This window comes from Aphelocoma coerulescens, chromosome 1A (genome assembly GCF_041296385.1).
Source record: "Aphelocoma coerulescens isolate FSJ_1873_10779 chromosome 1A, UR_Acoe_1.0, whole genome shotgun sequence".
NCBI classification, from domain to species: domain Eukaryota; kingdom Metazoa; phylum Chordata; class Aves; order Passeriformes; family Corvidae; genus Aphelocoma; species Aphelocoma coerulescens.
Window position 1 is genome coordinate 55210827 of NC_091014.1, and position 23964 is coordinate 55234790.

The 23964-nt window shown below is 44.9% G+C and overlaps 1 protein-coding gene across 1 annotated transcript; it reads right to left on the bottom strand.

Moving 5' to 3' along the window:
- Positions 1–408: 408 nt before the first annotated feature.
- Positions 409–6203, bottom strand: RASD2 (RASD family member 2). The gene is made up of 3 exons (XM_069003947.1): positions 6122–6203; positions 2432–2711; positions 409–938 (listed from the first exon to the last, which is right to left on the bottom strand). The coding sequence occupies exons 2-3, from the start codon at positions 2700–2702 to the stop codon at positions 409–411; spliced, it is 801 nt and encodes a 266-aa protein (XP_068860048.1). The 5' UTR covers positions 2703–2711; positions 6122–6203.
- Positions 6204–23964: the final 17761 nt, after the last annotated feature.

Genomic DNA, 23964 nt, shown 5'->3' on the forward strand with positions numbered 1-23964 from the left:
GGCACACAGAGATACACACACATAACCTCCTCTCTCTTAGCAAGAGCTGTATGCTGGGTAACTGTTAATGCCTTCTGTGCATTTTTGAGCTATTTTCTTTGCAATGATAAGGTTGAAATGTCTTTCCTTCTCAGGACTGTATTTTTCAAACAAAAAGGGGAATGAAGAGGAACTACATTACAAAGACAAAAAAATGCACTCATATCTCAGGTGTATGATTTTTCCCTGTCATCTTCAAGGATGATGTTATTTACAATTGTGACTCAGCAGAATCCACAGGAAGCTATCCTTTCTCCGTTTTGGGTTTTCTCAATAAACCCCATGAGCCTGTCCTTTGCTTCCACAGACCATTTTTTCTTTAAGGCACTGCATGTGGATGTTGTCTTCAGACAGAAGTGCAAGCCTCCTTCACTGGATTGTGCATTTCTCTCTCTCCCTGGACTGACCTTCCCTGAGAACTTTCGATTTGATGTACTTCAGGTCACTGTTGACACTTGGCCGGCGAGCAAAGGGAGAGATCATGCCATAGGCGTCCATGTCCTTGAATCGGCGCATCCGGAAGGATTTCTGTTGGAAAGTGTCACCATACTGGATAGAGATTTTCCTGTGGAGGGAAGGGCTCATCTCATGAGGTAGCTTGGCCATGCTGAAGAGGACATAAAACATCTCATCCACATTGGTGTTCTTCTTGGCTGACACTTCGAAGTAAGCACAGTTTTCATCACTGGAGACAAGATTCTCACCTTCATCAGTGCGTACCTTGCGGAAGATTTCACTGTGGTCATTTTTGTTGCCACAGATCACCATGGGGAGGTCAGCTGATTCCTTGGTCTTGTTCTTCAGGCAGGATTTGACCTCAAGGATCTGTTTCTGGAGTCGCTTGACCTCATCAAAGGATTCTCTGTTGTCCAGGCTGAACACCAGGATGAAAACATCCCCTGCAATTAAAAAAAAAAGATACTGTAAAGGCTTGTGGGTCACAGACAGTTTCAGAGGAACACATTTTTAAAAATAAATTCTTTTATTTCCATCTCCTCATGATATATTTTTTTTTGTCCTTTGGCACCTATTCACTCAGCTGTACTTTAGTTCTTCTGATTCAACTCCCCACGCCTTTCTACAGTGCTATGGAAAAGACTTTTGTCTATGGTGTCACTTCAAGTCATAACCAATTGCACTCCTATTTTGCATTGGGCTTGTAAGTTATTGCCTGTTTTTATCTCTTTCGTAAACATGTTTCTATCTCAGTTCTGCTGCATTGCTCTTCTTTTTACTTCCTTTCATTTGTATCTCCATGTAAAACACATCCTGTTCTGACACCAGAAAGAGTGGAGAGCTGTTAGCCACTCAGCCTCAGTCCTTTGATTACATCATACACGAAGCAACACCTGAACTGGAAGTTTACAGCTGATCAGTCCTGAGCACCCAAGTCAGGAATGAGAGGTTTCTCAGTGTGCTCTGCTGTCATTGCATTCGCTCAAGAGAAGCAGACAATGAGAAAAACCTAATACATAAATGACACAGATCCCCTGGCATTTCCTTTTGACATTTCCCGACTTAGAATTCCTTTTGCAAGTAGAAAATACGGCAAATCATTGCCTGTTGAATGACATTTGTGTGGAACATGCTAAGAGAGCTTTCAGGGACTAAAACACACATTTGCATCCCAGAACCTGGTTGTAGGATCTCACTGAATATGGATTGTAGCCTTGTCAAATGTGAATGTCATGTTTCACCGGCCTGTTAGAAAGGTGGATAGCAAATCCAGAAAGAAGGTTTGTTGTGAGCTGTGGCTGAATCTATGTCTACTGTCACTTTTATAATTAAAGAATATATTTTAGCTCACAACAGGAATGGCTTGACAGTGAGAAGATGCAAAATGATCCCACCATTTTCCCTTTTTTACCTTTAAACACATTTGATTATCCACAGACTAAGAAGAAAGGGTAAAAGTAGAGCTATCCTTCTACTGGAATATTAAATCAAGGAAATCAGGCTGGCAATTTTAGGAATAAAAAAATCATTGGGACTTTCTTGGTTGGAATTCCCTTTCTGTGCATTTTATATTTGTTTTTCACTGTATGTGTCTTATAACAACATGCTTAATTTGCCCTTTGCTGCTCTTTATACCCATGGAATTTCATTTAGCCATTGATTTGTGACATCAATAAAAATACAAAACAGGAGGGGAAGGTAGATGGATAAGGGAAAAATCTCAATTTCAGACCTTCACCCACTGGACTTCTCCACTGTGGCTAATGCATTTGTTGTAGTGCTGGGAACATTCCAGCCAGGAAATATCCCTCTATAGAAACGCATATTGCAGCAAATCAAGCAGTCTGTTTAGCTATCTCCCAAAAAACAGTCATCTCCAGGCTACACTTCTCAAGCCATCTGTCTATCCTTATGCTCTTCCCCCCGACTTTCTCACCTGTTAGGATGGAAAGCCTCCTCATGGCAGGGAAAGGGTGATTCCCAGAGGTGTCCAGGATGTCCAGCTGATACATGTCTCCCCGTATGTTGTAGACCTTGCGATGAAAATCCTCGATGGTGGGAGTGTACTGGTCGTCAAAGCGGCCATTGAGGAAGCGTGAGACGATGGAGCTTTTCCCCACCCTGGAGGCTCCCAGCACTACCATGCGGTATGAGTTCTTGGCTGGCACATTCAGGTTGCAGTTTCCACCAGACATAGTCTTCATCATTGCTTGGTCCTGAAAGAGGAAATAACAGAGTTGGAGGAAAGATCAGAAACCAGATGGAGGGTAAAATAAGGCAGGTCCTCACCACAAGTTTGCCAAAGAACACTCTGGAGCATAGTCCTGCATAGTAAAGCAGGGTAATCAATACAGAAATCTTTTCACTGGAAATGCTTAAACTTTTTCAGTCTCAATTCCAGGGAGTTTTTGGTTTGGTTTGGTTTTGTTTTATCGATGTTGTTGTTGTCCTTCTTTTCTTTTAAAGTAATATGAAAATGAAGGCATTTACACTGGAAATACCATGCTTTTGAACTGTAGTTTGCTGTTACATTTAAACATTAAGGGCTGGATTTATCAGCTGCCCTTCAACTGAGACACCAGGTTCCTTCCTGCCATCTGCATCACTTACACATTACCAGATTTTTCAGTAGAACTTGGTTCTCATTTAGATACATAAACACAGAGGTCAGATTCCCCAATATATTTCAACCTAGATCACTTCATTTGGTTGCCTAAATAGGAGCTGTGCATAATACTCATTTTCTGAGATCAGCCAAAAGTCAGACAGAAAAACGAATCATGCTTAACATCAGTGCAAGCTAGACATCTCAGTAACTTTAAATAGCTGGTCCCATGCAATATTCATTGCTGATGCAGGGAATGTGAGCCACAAAATAGCACTGGCTGGGGATAAATTCAAAGATCTGTGCCTCCAGTGACCTTTTAGAAAACAGATTTTAAATTTGCTATTTGGACTGGTAGTGTGGGAACTCCCTATAAGCAAACTATCATTGTCACAACAGAATGGCTGTCAACGGGTAGAACTGCAGAAACACAGATTTTTCAGGAGCTCCAGGGTTTATAAATACAGATGTTGTGGGTGCCACTGGCTTTGCTAAGCACGGGTGCTAAGTACAAGCAGGAGAAAAGATGAAGGACAGCCATCTTAAATAGCTATTAGACAAGATTTCCATCCCCTGACATTTAAAATGAGTCTAGAGACCCTGGAGACTGCATTTTGACAGAGCACTCAGATGCAGGAAACTTTGGAAGGAAAGAAAAATTGCTGCTCGGACATTTTTTTGTGTACCAGTTCAAATGAATTGTGTGCTGAAAGAAAAATACAGCCCCTGTGTGGGGAAAGCTGCCTGTTACAGCAAAGGAGGCACATTTTGGACACAGTTTATTTTGGTTACTGGATTCTTATTAAAGAATAATCAAGTTCCCACTGTGTCATTTATTTAACTTAGGTGTTGTTTATTTGATATTACAATGCAAGTACTTCATGTACACTGAAAGATCATTTCTGGGTCCAGATCTGGATTCCTATCTTTCCCTTGAGTGGATTTTATCTCCCAAGCTTTTATGTAGCTGACAATTATTTCAGTGAAGAACTTAAAATATTTTACTTTGTTTACCATGTGCTAAGCACCAAAGTAGCAGTGAAGATACAGTCACTGCTAAATAAAGAAGTCTCTGGAATTCTGACCCAGCATCATTACAAGCTCTGTAAGGAAACAGCAAAACATGACTATTTATTATTATTGCTATAATTTGCAGCACAACAATGGCATATTCAGCCCTACCTAAAGCACAAAAGGAAATGCAATGCTCTCCTCAGAGTAGCTTACACTCTGAATTACATTCAGAGCGCAGGACAGCCTAATATCAGAGCCAGACTAATGTCAGAACAAAACTTTGGATGGACACACACATTCAGAATTACGGTACTGTTGGGATTACTGTGGCAGGAATGACAGCAAGGAGTGCAGCTGGTATTTGAACTAAGCTCTGTGTTTTGTTTACCACAGGACCTATCTCCAATAGTGCAGAAACACCATATTCAGTCTTTGAAACACTGCCATGTACACTATCCTACATAGCCAGTCCAGTACTGTTCTGCATCCATGGGCAGACAAAAAAATGCTTCCTTTCACCCTATCAGGCTTATTTATTTGGCAGAGAAGAGCAGGGAAATAGATCAGTTGTAAAAACTACAAACTACTTTACTGCCCAGGACCAGTATCTGGAGGTGAGGCAGCTCCTCAGGCCGTGATGGACCAGTGTAGCTGCATGAGGGCAAGTGGACTGTGTGGTTTACACCTGCTAGAGAGCAGTTTCATACAAATCAGTGCAAAAGCATCTGGGAGTGAGCACAATTAAGCATTTTGAGCTAATGCCTTTTATGTCCTGGATAGAACATGCGTGCTGAGGGACCTGATTTACACTGTCCTTGTTCTACCTGTCAGGGTATTCAGTCAAGAGGACTCCTGTGCTCTCTTAACTGCATTTCATTTCGCTCAAAATATGCTTTTCAGCACTTCAATTCATGGAGCTGCTACTCCTCACCTCTGCTGCAAATCTGAATCAGGGTATGCTATTGAACTGGGAGCTTATATTTGTGTTTTGTGCCTTCTCTTCTTATACCCTCAGTCCAGTTTTTCTCTAGTTCAACACAGTCTGCCTTCTTTCCTCCTCAGAAAAGGAATGAAACTTCAGCCTCGACACCCAGGAGTGGCAGGGGGGAGCACAGGGGGGAGCACAGGGGTTCATACAGTGAAAAAGATTAAAGACAGAAGAAAGGAAACAGAGAGAGACCACATGTTCATGTACTAAGTAAAGCAAAATCAATCAGAGGGGAATGAGGAGACAACCTCCAGCTGGCTTTAATCTACATCTTTTTCTTCCAGTTTATTAAATGCTTAAGCATAGATTAATTCCCAGTGCTACCTTCTGGCTTGATGCTAGAAACTTTATATTAGTATTTTATATTGGTACAGTGCAGGGATTTCAAAATGTCATAGAAGTACAGGCAATTAATGTTATCTCCACTAAATAAAGGGAAAGGCTCATATGCCCAGAAAGAGCTGAAACCATGGTCCAAAAATCAACATTAAACCCCATTTCTCCTGACTCCCTGTGTTATCCTCTACCTGCTAACCACCACTGCTCTTTTTACAGGCAGGCATTGGAGTGAATGGCAATGAATCTGCTTTTGTATGGTCTGGAGAGCACTTGTCTGAATTCCAGTGAGGTACTGACAAATTTGATCATGAACACTCATAGGGAGATACCTAAGGAAGATAGTCTTTATTGAACCTGCCCAGAGCTATTACACCTTAGTTTTCCATCCTCCCATCAGGGTGTATGCTCTCCCTACCACTCCCCATTCATGAAAGTCTTCTGAACTACCTGCCTTGCACTCCTCTGTCTTCAGCTACTGGTTATGTCTCTGTTTGCCACCCCAGTGTTAATCACTGCACCCAGCTAAAAAGGACATTGGCAGACACACACTGTATCATGCATAACAGACCTGCCACTTCTTAATCACTGCTAGAGTCCCCGTAATTTTCATGCACACCAAAATCACTCCTGTGGGATGCTTGTTTCCTACTTTCACCCCAAACTCCGTGCTGATTTCTTACCTCTCTTTCCTTGGAGGAGCAGTCCTGGGTGTTGGTGCAGTCTGATGAAGCTGATAATTTGAATTTGATAATTTGAATCAGAGGTGGCTGCTCTTGTAAAAGGCTGTTGTTCTGTGGATCCCACGTTGCTTGTTCTGGGCTCAGTTCTTCTCCAGTATTTTCCAAGAACTTAGCAGGACTGGGAAGGACTGCAGGGCTCCAGAGGGCGTTCCCCCATGGATGTAAGTACTGGATCAGGCAACAGACACAGGCTAAAGAAGAGTCTCAGAACCGGTGACAGTTTTTCCCTTTGGACAGGTGAGCTCTTTTACTCAGAGGCTCAGTTCAAGAAAAAGAGAGGCAGAGTCTCTCCTGCTCCCACTGCCTTTTCTTGCAAGTTGTACTTCGTAGGCTCTGCTGTGGGAAAAGAATTTCAGCAGCAGCACCTACTTGTGCAGGGTAGTGGGTGCATCCAGCTGGCCCACCCTGTCTCTGTGCTGCCTCAGATCCTCTGGAGAAAGATCAGAGTGGGCATGGAAGTTGTCTACAGTGACCTTATGCTTTCCCAGACCTTGCCTGCCACATCCCTCCCCATGAGCGTCTTTTCTTCTGGTCTGAGATTTGCTTTAAAATATTATCTCTCTAGGACAGAAGGGGCTTTTCTTCACATTTGCCGGTTAAGTCTTTTTCCTTCCCTCCCTGCCTTTCTCCCTCTCTCTCTCACAACTACCAGCAAATTGCAGATTTTCCTTCTGTAGGACTCACAGATAATTGGCTCAACTCCTCCCTTGAAGTCAGTGTCAGACACAGGGGAAGGAGGGGTGCTGAGGGGGTGGGATTTTGTGCCTATTGGAAAAATCTTTTCTCTTCTAAACAGAAAGTTCATGTGCATTGCAGACTGCACATTCCCCGTCTTTCCACCAGAGACCTGTATGTATGCATGTGTGGGGAATGAGTTAGTGTATGTGTATGAGAGACACAGGGAATTCATTTACTTTGCAAGCTGTAAATTCATAAGCTGTTTCTAAAAGCTCTATACTTCCGTGCTGATTTTTTCTGCTAGACAGCAGCAGACTGACTCATTCCCCAAGCAGGGGCTTTCTGTCCATAATTTCTGTAAATCTTTTGCTGTGTGGAATGCTTTCCCCTGTTTGCTCAACCTCAAGACGTTTACATCAGAATGGCTGGTCGGCTTGATTAAGAAATGAGAATAATGTATAACTGTTGTTCTTTCATTAATATTTAAATAAATGAGAAAACTAAACTAGGGATGAGTAATAGAAATGTTAAAAAAGGTCAAACAAACTGAAAGTCTGTGGAACTGAAGCTCAGGAAAAAGAGAGAAACAAACTAAAAATAGGGTGAATTCAAGGAATTTGTTCAACCCCAAGTGAAACATTGTGTTTGCAGTTTATTTAATTGCTGATTGACTTGAATTTTTTCTCCTTTTTGAGCTGAAGTAATAGTTTAAATCTATGCATTTATTTTAAAAGATGTCAAAAAGCTTGCTTTTGAAAGATTTGAAATGAAATACTTCAGCATTTTCCACTTAAAACTCCTAATTGGGGGTGAGGCAGAAAAAGAAGAAAAACACTGAGAAAGGAAGAAAAACACTGAGATTTTCAAGATATTTTGACAATAAGAAAATGGAAGGGAGGCACAGTCTTCCAAATGCAAACACAGTTTCAGGTCTCCCACAGTTGTGCCTCTTTTTTTTTTTCTCCTTGAGAAATTTACTCTTTTTTCCAACACAAAGATTCTTTCAATTACCATGTATGTATCATCCTGAAACCTCCTCCCCTCACCAATTCCTGCAGTTTTTGAGGAATTTCCAAGACGCCTCGCTTTCTCTCCTCCTTTTCCTCAGAGCACAGGGATGTTTCTGTTGCCACCCTCGGAATAAACCTTCCCTCCTTTGCCTGCACTCCTGGTGCTGCACAGTAGCCATCCACAGCCATCCGCAGCAACCACTGAGGAGGGTTCCACAGCTGTTGCAGGCACAGCCTGACAAGCCTGTGAGTGTCTCTGTGCCCACAGACCTCAAAGGATACAAAGCAGGCTGTGGGATGAGTCCAGCTGGAACTGTCTGTGAGAGGAAGCAGCTCCCACTGAAGTCAGGGTCATGGTCATCCTAAGCAGGATGTGCATCTGGGGACTCACAGGCTAACACAAAGGCAAAACAACATTGATCAAATTTGGGAAGCAGCAGATCCTGCAAACAACTTTAGATTTGGGAAGAAAAGGCAGGATATGGCAGAGCACAACTGAAACAGTGCAGCAGTGCTGAACTGGTATTGGGTCATTGTTACAGTGCAGATACTGCAACACGATGTATCAGACAATGAGGCAGTGGAAAGAAGTACATATGGACTGATTCTTGGTAGATGTTTCAGAGATGTTTATTTCTCCAGCCGCATGGCGGGATCTGCCGAGGAGCTGAGGCAGTCACGGGACCCGAGGGTCCTTGCCCGCACAGGGGAACACAAAACAACCAATGGGGAATGAGGCTGACCAGGGGCAGGGAAACCCCGTGTCTCCCCGCCGAGGTCCTCTCCTAGGACCACATGGCAGGGGGAGGGCCCCAACATTTCACCCGTTTATTTTTAAGAAAAAGGGATTTTAAACTTAACATTGAAAACAACTGGATAAACATAACAAGAACAGTTTCAAAACAAAACAAGCCACCCTCCTGAGTCTTTAAATGTCCAAACAGATTCTCTGGAACATCTTAAGGCTGACAGAAGGGAGACAGGATTCTCCGGGCATGCTTTGTGGGGAAACTGAGGCAGGAGAGGGTTTCTTCCATTTGTACCTGTTGGAACTCTAAACAACAATAGTTAATTTCTTCCCTCCCCCTCTTCATCCCCCACTCGGCATTGGAAAGGGATTTTTGGGGAAACAATTGGCAAAGGTATGGTTTTGTGAGGGAAACCATGGGTGAAAAAACGGATTGGGAATACACTGGGGGTAATAGGACATAGGGTAAAAGGGAAAGGTGGGATTAGGAAAGGGAGGGGCTTATAATGGAGATATTGTCTAACATGACTATGATTTTTAGCATATATACTGCCATTTACAGAAACACCATAGGCCCAGTGACCTCTGCTGCTTGTAACCCTTTTCTACCTTGCACAATTTTGAACTCCACCACCTCCCCATCTCCCAAGCTTGGGATGCATTTTTCAGGGTTATTCTTTTTAACAGCAGTTCTATGAATGAATATGTCTTCTTGGTTGTCACATCTAGTTATAAAATCATAATTTTGTTTAACATTATATGATTTTACTATTCCTAAAACCTTAGTTACGGTGATTTTTTCCTTTTTCCGAGTGGCTGCTGTTTTCTGTCTCGCTGCATTTTTGCTTTCTCTTTCGCTTTCGCTCGCTCCTGTGTTGGAATTGCCAGGGGTGTCAGTGCTTCCAGGGCCGTCGGGGCTGCTCGTGCCTGCGCGCCCTTCCTGGGGTCGCATTCGGGGCCGTGCGGGCTGGGCCAGGCTGCACTGCTCAGCTCCCTGCGCGCCGTCTCCTCTGCTCTCAGCTGCGCAGCCGCTGCCTGGTGCCGCACCCACGTCTCGGCTGGGTCCTTGAGCAGCGGCCCCTCCCGCCCTGCTCCAGCGCGCGTTTCCGCTGGGCGCAGCTCCGCTCCACCGCCACCACCGCCAGCCGCTGCCCGCGTGTCACCCCTCTGGGGCATTCACAGGACTTGCTCCACCATGCGCTGTGCAGGGCCAGGCAGGCACCGCTGGGTCCCACCGCTTCCGCTGCACCTCGCTCTGCTGCTGACACTGCAGCTCATGTCGCTCCTCCCGCGCGCGGGAACTGCCTTGCTGCTGCTCGGAGAGCGCTCGGTCCATGTGGTCTGGGTCGCACAGACTCTGAGGCACGCTTCCCTTCACCAAGACACAGCTGACATTGCTCAACAGTCTCGGTAATTAAATGACATTCACGAAAATATTCTTCCATCGGCATTTATTTTGACTCAAAAATTACCTGTGTCCAAATGGTCTTCCAAAAGTCTTTGGTAAGAATCACATCCCAAGAAACATAGAATAAGTTCTTAAACAACCATGCCAGGAAGTGTTTCAGTTCCTTTTGAACTTGAATTAAGCTAAAATTTACAAAGCGTTGTTCAAGAATCTTTTCAAGTTTAAGATAAATGTCCATATGTGGCTCTGAGAGCCAAGAGTCTTTCCACAGTTCCTCCATAGGATAGAGATGGAATAGCAAAACAAGAACAAGAAGAGGAATCCAGAGTTTACTCACAAATCAGTCTCTGTAGGGATCGGGGATCGTTCTGCCCGCATTTCTCTACCATTTGTTACAGTGCAGATACTGCAACACGATGTATCAGACAATGAGGCCGTGGAAAGAGATATATATGGACTGATTCCTGATAGATGTTTCAGAGATGTTTATTTCTCCAGCTGCATGGCCGGGATCTGCCGAGGAGCTGAGGCAATCACGGGACCCGAGGGTCCTTGCCCGCACAGGGGAACACAAAACAACCAATGGGGAACGAGGCTGACCAGGGGCAGGGAAACCCTGTGTCTCCCCCCCAGCGCCCCTCTCCCAGGACTACATGGCAGGGGGAGGGCCCCAACAGGTCATGACCAGAACTGAACTCTTTTTGGACCATTTTACCAGGTCTTCTTTGTCAGCTCCTGAGCCTTTTGGCAAAAGATGGGGGAGCACTTTTATGGCTCAGACAAATTTTTGACATAAGATACGATGTTTCCCATTTCTAAGTCATCAGTTCAGAACAAACCTGGACTATTTCTGGTGTCTTGTCAGCTCTTGTGTAGCTTAGATCCAAACAGAGTGACAGCATCCTGTTATCATTGCCATAGGAGGAGGAATGGCCACAAAACCCAGCAAAGTGAAATCCTGTAGTGCTACAGAAAATAAACTCCTCTGTCGCTCCTATAGCTCACATGTGAAGTGCACTGAGTTCTCTACCAAGAAAGAAGTGTAGTCATAGTGGAGACCATCTCAGCCTGGAATTTCAGCCTACTCAAGCTCTTTTGTAAACAAAATGCAAAACTCTTGGCTAGTTGGCTTCACTCAGCCCAAACTCCTACTGAGCTATTCTCTCCAGTCTTTCAAGTAACCAATCAAATTCCTCAAAAGATAACAAAATAAAATAAGAACGTACTTAACTAGGCACCTTAGCTTTATTTGATCTCTTATCGAACAGCTAACAAAATAATAAATTACTTTTAAAGTAATAACTTTCTGAAAGATAGTTGCTAACTGTAAGGCTTCTTTCTTGAAAGAAATTGTTGTAGCTTTTTGGGTTGGTGTTTTTTGTTTCATTTCTTCTGGTGTGCTACCAGTTAAGGAGTTGACAAAAAGCTAGCTTTCCTGTTTTCCCTCTGGGCTCAGGAGACCAGAGCTCAAAAAATCCCTACTTTTTCAAAGACATCCCAGGAGTGGCTCTGCTGGAGAAGTCAAGTTACATCTGCCCTCATCTGAGGAGTAGGGATGGCAGCACCTCTTTGCTTTGAGTGTTATAAAGAGAATAAGTGAACCAGAGAGACAAAGTCTCTGCCAAGCAAGAGGAGAAGTTTCCAGTCTCAGCAGTTTCCTCAAGTTAGTCAGAAACCATCAGGCTTTCTTAGAGCTTACAGATATTTATCAATTTAAAAGCCAGGATTGCAACGTATTATTCTCTAGAGGCATTTATCCCTCCCACTCCTCCAGTCTATAAAGAAAGTCTAAATGAAGTTTTTATCCGGCTAAAGCTTTCTCAGAGGATGACAGGCAGTGGCTGCAGAGAACCACCACTGCTAAGAAGGGCTGTGCCTGCCTTGCTGAGTGACAGGCTGGAGGGAAGGGATGCCATCCAGAGGGACCTTGACAGACTTGAGAGGTGAGCCTGTGTGAACCTCATGAAGTTCAAAAGGCCAAGTCCATGGTCTTGCACATGGGGTGGTCCCAAGAAGAAATACAGGCAAGGCAGGGAATGAATTGAGACCAGCCCTGGGGAGAAGGACTTAGAGGTGTTGGTGGATGAGAAGCTCGACATGACCCAGCAATGTGCACTCACAGCTCTGTATCATGGGCTGCATCAAAAGGAATGTGGTCAGTAGCTCGAGGGAGGGGATTCTGCCCCTCTACTCAGGTCTCATGAGACCCCACCTGGAGTGCTGCATCCAGCTCTGGGGCCCTCAAGATACTAGGAACATGGACCTGTTGGAGCGGGCCTAGAGGGCCACAAAGATGATGAGAGGGATGGAAAACATGTGAAGACAGCCTGAGAGGCTGTCTCCTTCTTTCCTGGAGAAGAGAAGGGATTCCTTATAGCACCTTCCTACACCTAAGTAGAGCCTACAGAAAAGAAGGAGAGGAGATAGGACAACTGGTAATGATTTCAAACTGAAAAGGAGAAATTTACATTAGATTTAAGGAAAGAACACTTACTATGAGAGTAGTGAGACACTTGAACAGTTGTCCAAAGAAGCTGTAGATGACCCATCCCTGGAAGTGTTGAAGGCCAGGCTGGGTGGAGCTTTGAGCAATGTGGTCTAGTGGAAGGTGTCCCTGCCCACGGCAGGGTGGTTGGAACTAAATGATCTTTAAGATACCTTCCAAAAGGAATCATTCTGTGATTCTGTGGTTTGTTGATGCAATGGCCATTAGCACACATAGCTGTTGTCTCTGGTGCTGGCAAGCAGGTCCTGTCAGCTCATCTGTGGGGCTGCCTCAGCTGTGGAAGGTGCAGCAAATTGTGCAGCTGTGACTGGTAGACAAGGCAGCTGCGTGGCTTTTGGCCCTGCCTAGATCGTGCGTGAGAGGAGTGGAGGACTACAGAGGGCGAGTCAAGGGAAGCGAAAGAGTGTGGCAGAAAGAGGCTGGGTGGAAAGATGTACAGAGGAATGCGGGGAGACAAGAAGAAATTACAGCTGAGATGTGCTGTACTAACCACGTGTTTCAAATGGTGAAGACCTAAATGAAGTGACTTACTATATGGGGAACACAACTGCTCCTCAGACCTCTCCAAGGAGTTTCCTTCTCCAAAGAAGGGTGCAGCTCTCGGGCGACACATATGCTGACCACACTGGCACCAGGATGCAGGACAATGTGGGCTCATGAAGCCAAGTTTCACAGTCATGAGTAATTTAATACCTTCTGCAGCTTCAGTCACTGGCTGAGGCTGGTGACAGAGACTGATGTGCTGGGCTGATGCAGCAGGACCAATCTGTTTCTCTCCACCTTAATGCAAATGACAGAAGTGACAATCACATGCTCATTCATCTCTGGACAGAATTAGTTCAAGACAAAAGATGTTCCAAGCCTTTTGTCTCCTCTTTAAAAGCAAATGCAACTGAGATTAAATATTTAAACCAGTTTTTTCTCTCTTTTCCCATTCCTTTTCGTTCTCCCCATTATTCAGTAAAGCAGACTAATTTTCCCACCCCCTCACCTTCCTTCCCTACCTCCCTCCCACATTCATCCCTCCTGCTTGGTGCTCCTCCCTTCCAGCAGTGCTGAAAAGTTAGTGCTCACGAGCCAGTAAACTGCAGGTACCAAGTCATATTCTGAACAGCAAATAGATGAGCAGCTGATCTGTTACTGCCTCTGAATTATCTGTTGCTCCCCCCCAGCATTTAAACTCAGTGAAGGGCTCTCCAGGGGTGTTACAGTGGCTGGGAAAATAACTAATGATCATCAGTTATGAGTGAGAACAGTAATACTTGAGAGAATGCAGCTGAAGAAGGCATACAATTTAGAAAGTGGTGGTTTGACTTATATTCTTGGTCCTGTCATAGAATTTGTTCATGGCTGTAATTTCTCAGCATCCTAGGGTGTAAAATGTATTAATAGTTTTTACTGAGATCCCTGTAAAATGGAAAAACATTGCTGTGAAAAATGAATTCAAGTCACCTCTTCTTTGCTGCATTTGTTGTGAACCAGTTTTTTATTACATTTTATTGAAATGTTTTTGAGAAAAGACTGCATTTCTAGTCCCTCTCCTTTCCATTTGCCACTGGCACAGCATGTTCAGATTTCCTTACCAGACATGCATGCATCCTTTCATTTTTACTTTGCTGCTGAACTTTATAAAACACTCCCCATCTTGGAAAAACTACTTGAAGTTAAAGCTTAACTTCCCTCCCCTTATTTGAAAAGCTTCAGGATAGAATATGGGGGAAAAAACCACCCGAAGTGTAAATTTCCTTGCCCTCGGTGAATATCAAGGTAGGATTGTTTATGGTCTCAGGCTCTGATGGAGTAAAAGCAATCCCCAACACATCCATCTTGTAGCTTATGATCCTGCTGGAGCAGAAGGGCAGGTCAGGCACTTACCTGACAGTGACTACAGAATGCTTCAGGAAGTAGTGGCTGTAGGCAAACTTCACAATTTCCATTTCCTTAGCTGCTCCCAGGCCCTGTGTCCATACAGATAACTGCACACCTGTGAGAGAGCCAACATGTTCTTCCTGCTGATGCTGGTAGGAAGGGGTTCATTCAAAAAGGCCCCAAGAGCTCTCCCCTGACTGACACGTCTTCCAAAAGACAGAGAGTAAAATGATTCCTTTTGGGCCATTTCTACAGCTGTGTCCCCACTGATGTTGCTTGGATCCCCAAGATAAGTACTTACTCATCCTGTTTCACCATCCATTCTGACCCCCTACCAGGGATGATGGTCATCTCTTAAACATTTTTACCTGCAATGGGAATATGGACAACTAAGGAGAGCAGAAGGGGGAGGAGGGGGAACGAAGACTTGGGAGAAGATGAAAAGGATTAGGGACAAGAGCCCTGTAAGCCTTCACAGAAAAATAGCTCATCAAAAGCACAATTAAACCTCATTAGACGCAGCTGAAAACAAAGACAAACCAAATGGAACATGAAGAGGTGCATGAAAAAGAGACAGACAACCAGAGCCCTCTGCATCCCATGTGGTGCTGCCTGTGACCAGCTATTTTATTTGCGTCTCCATTAAGAAGTGGCAATTGCAAATCTGGGTCTGGCCACCATATTTGGTATCAGCTGATTCCATAAACATTCCCAGTCAGAAGCTCTTCTTGCCTAATGAGCTGTTGAGGGCAGAAAATTGTTTCTCTAAGGATCTGGTTTGTCCATTCCTTTATACTCCACCAACACCTTCAATCTATGCCTGTGCCTCCCGAAAACAGGGTTAACTCACCTGTGAAACCTGTCAGTCTTTACAGGTACATCCTTCTAGCACAACTCTGCTTGTACCAATGTCTTTTTATGCCTGGCTGCCAAACTTCTCTAAATTCAATGCCCTGAAGCCGTATGGGTGGACTACACAATGACAAGCTGATCTCTCTGACAATTCCCTTGGTTGTCTCCTGGAGCCAGACCCTGAGCACTGAAACTGTCTAATACTTAGTGATCTTCTTGGGTTACCACCCTGAAGCTCCGTGGTGGCTCTGGCTCTACATCTGCATGATTCTGCACAGGTTTTATCTGGGACTTGGTTTCACTGCAGTTATTAACGAGAACATGTGAGTTAGAGCTCTGTGTGTTCACACAGGGTTAATTGTTTCTGTGCCCTCCTCTATCTAAAGGATCAGTTCCATGTTAGAGCCTTGGTATTTACAGTTCCTTTATTAAGAAAATAAGAATGTGTTAAGGATTGAAAAATGCCTCATCCCTTTGATTTGAGAGATATTATACACCTTTATTTTTCATGAAAGGAAGCCAGTGAATGGGAATATCACTCTGAGGGAAGAACAGGTGATAATGACAGGTTGTTCTTTTATATTTCCTTTTTGTTCTTGTTCTGTTTCCCCCTCTCAGAGGACTGCAATCATGTACTCAAGAACCAAAGTAAAATACATTATAATAGTAATAATGGTAATACCACATACTCCTAGTGTAACTTTTTTGCTAATATCTCCACACATTCTGCAAATATCTAGGAAGTTAGGCTCAGTCTCTCCTATGCAGCAGGAACATAAATATTTTAGCAGTTTGCAGGTGGAAAAACTGAATGTGCATGCAGGTTTTAAACAGTTACCCCCAGGTTACTTGGAGTAAGCACCTCCAGACTTAAGCTCCCCCTGCCCACACACCAAACTAACTGAAAACTGAGCAGCCATTACTAATGAGCCAGCTGCTGAGCGTGAGCTAATCAGTCCTGGTGAGAGATTATATAGCTTTTGGCTAGTTCAGAGCATGAGCAGAGTGAGTTTTATCTGTCTGCAAAGGGCCACACAAATAATAGCCTTCAGGCTGCAGGGCTGGAAACAGTCCTCAGCATCATCTGTATGGCCAGGAGGTGACACAGCGCACAGAGATGTGTGTATAACAAACTCATTGCAGAGCACCAAAACCTTCCAGGGAGATACAGTTAATGGACATGTCAATAACCTCGTCTTTGAAAGGAGCCAGAGCACAGAACTGGTTTGGCCCAGTTTTTAAAAGGCAGTGTTGCCTGCTGCAATCTCTCCTCAAATACATCAGGTCCTCAAAATCATAAAACAGGCTTGAAAACTGCAAGATTAAAACCAACCAGATAAGAGGAAAGAGATCCTCAGGGTGCTGCAGGGTCAGGTTTTTCTCTGCAGTGGAAATGACTAGCATCTTATTTTTTAACTAAAAAATCAGAGCTCTGATTGAAGCTTCTCTATTTGCACATATTTACTGACAGGGGTCAAATATGAATGGGCCCCTTTCGTTAATGTGAAACTGAATTTTCCTGAACCTACCTGGTTCCTCTGCCTACAAATCTCTCTGATAATCTGTAATCAGGAAAATTCAGGTTTTTTTAGCAACAGCTACAGTTAGGTCTTGTTTGTATGAAGCCAGTGGTGCTGTGTCCTGCTTCCTCAAGAGCCAGGTTCTACGGCTGGGGCAATCCCCCTCGAGCCCTGCCCAGCAGAAGCAGGAGGGCAGCACCAGCCTTTCCTTGCTACCAGCCCGTGTCCCCTGCTCAGGCTGCAGGTGGTGCTAGCCTGGCACCCCAGTTTTAGCAATGCAAAGAGTGATCATTCTGACATGAAAACCCATCAAAGTGCCTTTTACTCTGGTGTAAATGACAATGCAAGCTGCTGAGACAAAGGAAATCAGATCTAAGGCATCTTCTATGTGTTTTTTCTGGCTGAAGGCTCAGAGGACATGTACAGGAGTATAAATTTACCCATCACCTTTTCCATTACTCTGCACACTCCCAGCCTTCCTCTGTCCAGAGGATCTTGTTCCTCTTAGATAATTACACAACAGTCCAATTAACAAGAAAACTTTCCCTCTTCAGCGCCCAATCAGACTACCAGATTATTAAAGGCTCCCATTGGCACTGACCTGCACTTTGCTTCGAATCAGAGGGCAACCACATCTGTGAAACGAACAGAAGGGACAAATTTAATTACTGGCAAACTAACTCGTCAGGATTTCCATTCCTGGTATTGCTGGAGTGAAGAGAAAAGGGTTTGTGGTTTATGTGGGAGGTCAAACAAAGATGGGAAAGGGGCTAACCATAAGAATTTGTGCTGGAAATCACTGCTAATTAAGATAAAATGCAAAACCAGGGAGCTGCTTCATCTGCCAGCCTCTTCCATGCAGTATAGACCTAAATCACACTGCTTTTTTGTTCTTGCTCAAGGATTTGACCCTTTTACCATACAACCTAGGTCCATATAGTGTCCTTCTTAAGGGAGGGGTCAGGGGAAGAGCCTAAGGAGTTCAAGTTTTTCCGCTTTTGCACTTGAGGATTGTTTATGTAAGTGCCTGGAAATAGTGATTCCTCCTTCCCAGTGCCTTTGAAAGGCACTTTATTTTAATGCTACAGAAGGGAAAGCAGGCACACAGACTCATGCTGAACTTGTGATTCCTTTGATGGGTAACAGCACAGACTCTGTGCTGTCAATGAGGACTTGAAACTAAATTCAGCAGCAAAGGTAAAACCCTTGGGACATGGAAGCAGAAGTGCTGCAAACCAGTTGCTCTGGTGTAGTCTCCCATCAGTGGCACAAGGGCTGTGGGTACACACAGCTTGCAGAGTCCTTCAGTCTGCTCCACTGATGGAGCAGAACCTCTGCTGCAGGTCGATTGTTTGTTATGTTTCAGGATGGACTCCTGCTCCTTCAGGCCCACGGCATTGTTCAAATGGGGAGGTGGATGGGAGGAACTATGCAAGTTGGCATAGCAACCTCAGGCTCTGCGCTTTGAGGCTTATGCAACCACGAACAGGTTGAGAAGGTGGGAAAGGGCACTTCCCTTCTCTCGCAGCCTCGTCAACAATTGCTTCACATCCTTGGCAATAAGTAGAAATGATCTGCCAGAGCTTTGAGCTTCCTGCAAAGCCTTCCCCTTGCCCTGCTTTTCCTTCTGGAGGCTTTACAAGCTTTTGGGCAACAGCAGGAGCCTGCAAAGTGCTCTTCACCCCATCCATCACCCATGAGAGCATGACCTGAGAAAGGTTGCTGGCTTTCTGGATTTTACTCACCACCAGCAGCCAACCAAGGGTGCTGCAGGTACAGAGTGCATGACTAAAAATAGGATGGATGACCCACTGACTGCTGTGCTTTAGCCCTTACAGACTCAGCCTTACCAAACCATGTGCTCCAGGTCTGCACCACAGAGATGCAATCCTGCACTGCCAAGGAGAAGATGAAGAGGGTGTATGACAGCTTTTTGCTCTCACTACCAATACAAAGCATGGAGGTTTTAGGTACTAAGTGTTTTCAGGTGAACAGCTAAGCAGCTCTTCTGTCCTCCCCCTTTAAGCAAAGGAAAAGGTAAAGAAAAGCCAGGGGTTTTGTTAGCAGAATGAATCTCCAAGATATTTTTCCAGCATAGAGTAGTTCATGAGGTTGATTGGAGATCTGCTTCCATCTTGTCTTAGTGCAGCCTCAGTTGTGAGTTTTTTAGACACCACTAGCAACTGCATGTATCATGCTGGACAAATTTTATTTGTGAATACTGAAAAGGGCAGCTAGGGAATAAATCTGATGTCCTCTCTGTAGCTGAGCTAATGTAAACTCTTGCCAGCAGGGAGAGCTTTAAAGTGGGCAGATAGGCAGCTTGGTCAGAAGTGCAAAAGGGCACTGCACTGAGCTGAGCATATGGCTGCTCAATAACCACTGCAAATCCTTGTGGTTTTACAGTGAATCTCCTAACAGCTGATGAGTCCTTCAGGATTTGGATCTGTGTGATGAGAAGAAAAAACTCCTCAGTTTTGTTTTTATTTTAAGGCAGGGAAAGCAACACAAAGACAACAAAACAAAGTTTTCATGAATGCAGAGAAAATTCTGTAAGCATCATTGGAATTAATCCTACAGATCCAAAGGTTTGGAACTAAATGCAGGTCATTCCTATTTTCAGGCAGAAAATAAATATTAATAACTTGTAGGCCAGTCTCATGATTCAGGAAGAGGTGACTCATGCTTCAAGATGCTTGGCAAGCCAGCATTGACATTGCTACAAACACCTTCAGTGTCTCATTAGCACCTAGTCAGAGGTGCTAGGACTTCCCGCACAGCCACCATGAAGAAGCAAAAAGCCTTGGCTGCCCAGATCAGTATCCCTCTGTGCCTTGGCCTGCCAAATATGCCCTGATGTGTTTCCCAGTGAACCTGGCCAAGCCTCTTTAGGATCATCAAAGGTGGTGAGGAGCTCAGACAGTTCTTTACTGCTCTGTGGCTGGGTGGCTTTTTTCTGTATGGAAATTATCTCTAGCCAGGGTGCAGTTTTCCAGCACCCCTGACACTGAGCTTCAGGGAATTTTTATACGACTTGATGAACCAAAGCCAGCCCATGCACTTTGGGGTACTTCAATTTTTCCTCATGCTCTGGACAGGAGAAAGCAGAGGAAGGTGATAGCTGGCAAGCTCATCCCAGCTATTCTGAAGATGGATGTACTTATGGAAAGGAAACAGCTAAACGAGGTGCCTTTAACAGCCTTTCCAGACCTCTGCCCCAACTCCTGTCTCACAGCTATCCTGTTTGTGGCACATGAGCATCATGAAAATGGGTCTGCAAAGGGAAGGGAGAAAGGGACATTCACACCTTGTGCCAACACATCTAGAGGGGAACGCTGCTCCTGCTAGAGCCTGCCCAGAGCAAGCACAGATCCACTGGGCTCACACTAAGGAAGAAGGCTATGGGCTGTTCACCAGCACCTGGGCAAACTAACACTTACATGCAAGCCAGCCTGCACTGAAAGGTCCTCACATTTGGTGGCTTGGGTCTGTAAGCTTCCTTCAGGCTTCCTTTTTGATCAACCCCAGGCTACTAAACAAAGATGAAAATTGCAGGTAGCCCTAAGAATGACATGGCAGGTACTGTCACCTCCCCTCTGGTTATTGCTGAAGGAAGATACGCAGACCTAAGGCTGCAACGTGCCAGACCCAACTACAATGAGATCACACAGTCCTAAATAGCCAAGAAAAATGTTACAGAGCAGTTTTAAACTCTTCCTTAAGCTAAAGGTTTTGCATTCCCTAACTGTCCCACAGTTGCAGTGCAGAGAGGTCCTGGAATATCACCTGTATCTGTGTGTGGTAATGGAGATATCCCTCAGCTTCACTCAGACTGTCACTTGCTACCGACCTCACACAGACAGCATCCCCCATCCTCACTGACCACTCTCTGTCCCAAGAGACAGTGTGACACAACAGGCCAGAGTTATGTAGGGACACCATTGCCTTTTGAGGCTGTGACAGAGTCCAGTGCAAAGTGAAGGCCAAGCACACATGGACTGCACAGCCAAGCACGATTTGCTGCCTGCTGTTTCTGTCCAGTGTCTCTGTAGCCATGGCTGCTTTGCATTTCCTCCTTGCCATAGCAGCAAGACTAACCCAGCATACAGACACAGTTAGGAAGTCAAATCACAGGAGTTCAAAGGAGTTGTGGGAGACACGGTGAGTGCCTTTCACAGTGCTTCCTTGCTGTTGAAGGAATTTGACAGGCAATACATTTAAAATGGGCTGAGTGGCTCTTGGAGGGGGTGCCTTGCCAAGGGTGGCAGAGGGACAGCGCAGAGCTGCTCATTGTTCTCCTGTCTAGCTGCTACCCTCTCAGTCTTTCTGCTGACAAAAGGATTTATCAGCACTCCATGCCAGCCATTTTCTTGGATTTGGCCTGATGACCAAAGCTGCCCTCAGATGAGAAGACAGCCAGATTCCTTCACATCTCTGCTGCTTTCTGTTGTCTGCCATTGTCAGGCGAGTAAAAGAGGATCACGGATACAGCGTCCAAGCATGATGGAGTTGAAGTCAGTGGTTGTGGGGAATGGCTGGCACTCTTGCCATCAGACCTTTAAGGAGATCTGTAAGACAAACAGATGCCAATCTGTGGTGAATGCAGTGCTTATTCTCTGCAAAACCTCCCTCTGTAGTCCCTCTTTGGGCAGCAAGATCCAAGTGAGCACACACTTAAAAGAGCCCTGTTAGATAGTACACCCCAAGCGTGGCATCGTACCATTTCAGGCTTTGTCTCCAGTGGCATTTGGGGGGGGGGAAGGGGGAACATTAAAAATACTTCCCCTTCCTCTGCCACCTTCCTGCACCCAAAACCTCCTTCTCACTCTCTAGTATTGACTCTTACCAGTCCCATGCAAAGTTAGGCACTGGTCCACTTGCTGTAAAGCTCTTCCCTTCTTCCAACATGTGTGGTTCCAAGTTGGGTACTGCAGACAGGAAGCGTCAGAAGGAAAAGAACCATGTTAACAGAAATGGATTTTTCTCTCCAAACAGATGGACAACAAATATTTTTAAACACAGTCTCAACCAGATGTGCAAATTTGTACCTCTGTAACCCCACAATCCTTTCTCGTAAGAAAGCAAAAGAACAGATGGGTAATATTATGAAACTCCAGGGAGATGGATGGCTGCATAGTGGACACATTTGATTCTTCTCCAGTTCTCAGACAGGACTCCAACAAAGCACTTAATTTTTGAAGCCTACCCTGTAGTCACAACTAACCCTGAGATTTGCACACTAGTCCAGGTTCAAAAGCACCAAGCATGGTTGCATCAACAGTCTAAAGAGAGAAGGGATATGTAGACAAGACAGTAAGAGAAAGTTGTGTCAAATGCTAACTTTTGGAAACAGCAAAAAGCACAGATGCTCCCTGGAAGGGAGAAACATAAAGCAACAGTGTCTAAAGAGACATGAGAGGAATCACAGGCAGCAAATTGGTCTTGGCTCCACAGGTCATGAATGTCAGCCAGAAAACTAAACACAAGCAGTTTGGTCTGCATTGCATTCTGCCACAGCCTTGGAAGGCAACACTTACTACTTAGGTGACTGTGGCCAGCAATCTTATGGAACAGTTATCTTGAGTGTGGGCCCTTACCAGAAAGATACTGGGGAAATTCATTGCTTGGAGTCCAGCTCAGATCCCTCCATCTCCCCGAGGGTCACATCTCCCTCTCCTCTAAGTCACAGTCTACCAGAATCCACCACAGGAATCTGTAAAGGAAGAAACTTGTTTTTTACATACCTATTTTGCCCTATTTAGAGCAGGGACAAACCCAAACTGCTGGGAGTGTGACCTGACCATCACATTCCTGATGACTCAAGAGTTGAGGACTCCAAATCTTGCTGGGATTACTCTTCTTTGAAAGTGGGGATGACTGTGACACTATCCCATGGACCCTGGCACATTTCTTTCCTCTGGTCTCTTGAGTTTGCTCAGGTTGATACAATGATACCTCTGCAAATCCAGGAATTATGAAACTTCGTGTATAAGATACCCATGAAGAGACACTCATAAAGCCTTTCCTATAAAATAGCTGCTTTGTGAAATGAGTAACTAAAATAAGAGCATCTGCTACCTCAAATATAAATAGGTTTTTCTGCCCAAATTGAAGGCAGATGAAAGACTTTTACCTATTACTGTTCCCGTGAAAAGCAGGCAGCAACTTTGAAAAAGGAAATGCATGGAAGAATGGCCCTGAAGAGAGCCTGGAGAAAGGCTGCTGTGCTGTATGCTCTTTAAAATATTTTAGGACCCAAGAGGAAAGAAGCTGCATGGAAGAAGGATTCCATACCTCCTTGTTAAACATACAGGACCATGCAACTGTTTTAACAATTTCTTGGCCTGGTGGAAATTACCCTTTGGAAGACATAGCAGCTGTAGATCCATCCCTCCATAGGCAGTAAGGCCTTTGCATAAGGGAAACGCCTAAAACGGGGAGATAAATAGAGGATAGAACCATAGTCCACAGAAGTCCCAAGGATGCAGACATCAAGGAAAAGAGAGAACTGTTTGGCTGGTTTGTGGAGCAGACATTCTGTCCAATGCCATGACAGTCTCTCAATGCTGGGATCCATCTGGTTTTGGACTAATCTCCAGGAAGACCGGTGAAAGCCACTTTGCTTTTTGTTGCTTGTATAAAGCTTGACAGATTCAGACTCTGGGAGGTGCCCTGAAGTGAGCAGTCCTCTTCTGGCAAGGAGTTACCATCACGATAAACACCAGCCTTTCTTGCCCCTAAATAACCCAAGCAGATGCACAGCCTTGCCTTTCATGAACAAGAGTCCCAGGAGTCCTCCAGGGCAAGCTGCAGCACATTTCAACCTTTGGACACAGCAGGGCAGGGGACTCTCACAATCAGAAATCCAGGTCTAGTCTGCCACTACAAAGACTTGCTTGGAGGCAGTGCAGATAAAAAACATGGAATGCACAGCTTAAAATGGGAAGCTGTCCATCTGACTGTCTCCTGGAATAATTTTCTTTGCTTCCACAATCTGACCCTGGGCAGCTCCCTCCCTGCCCTGAGGCGTGGACCTATTCTTGGTGGTGCCACTGGATTAATATTGCAGGGAACGGAAAGGTGATGTATGGTGCTGTCAGATGTGGACAAAGGAGAGCATGCCCTTCTCCGTGGGAAGGAGACAACAGCACAATGAGTGTGGGAAGGTGTCAGTTTACATTCGAGCCCCTCC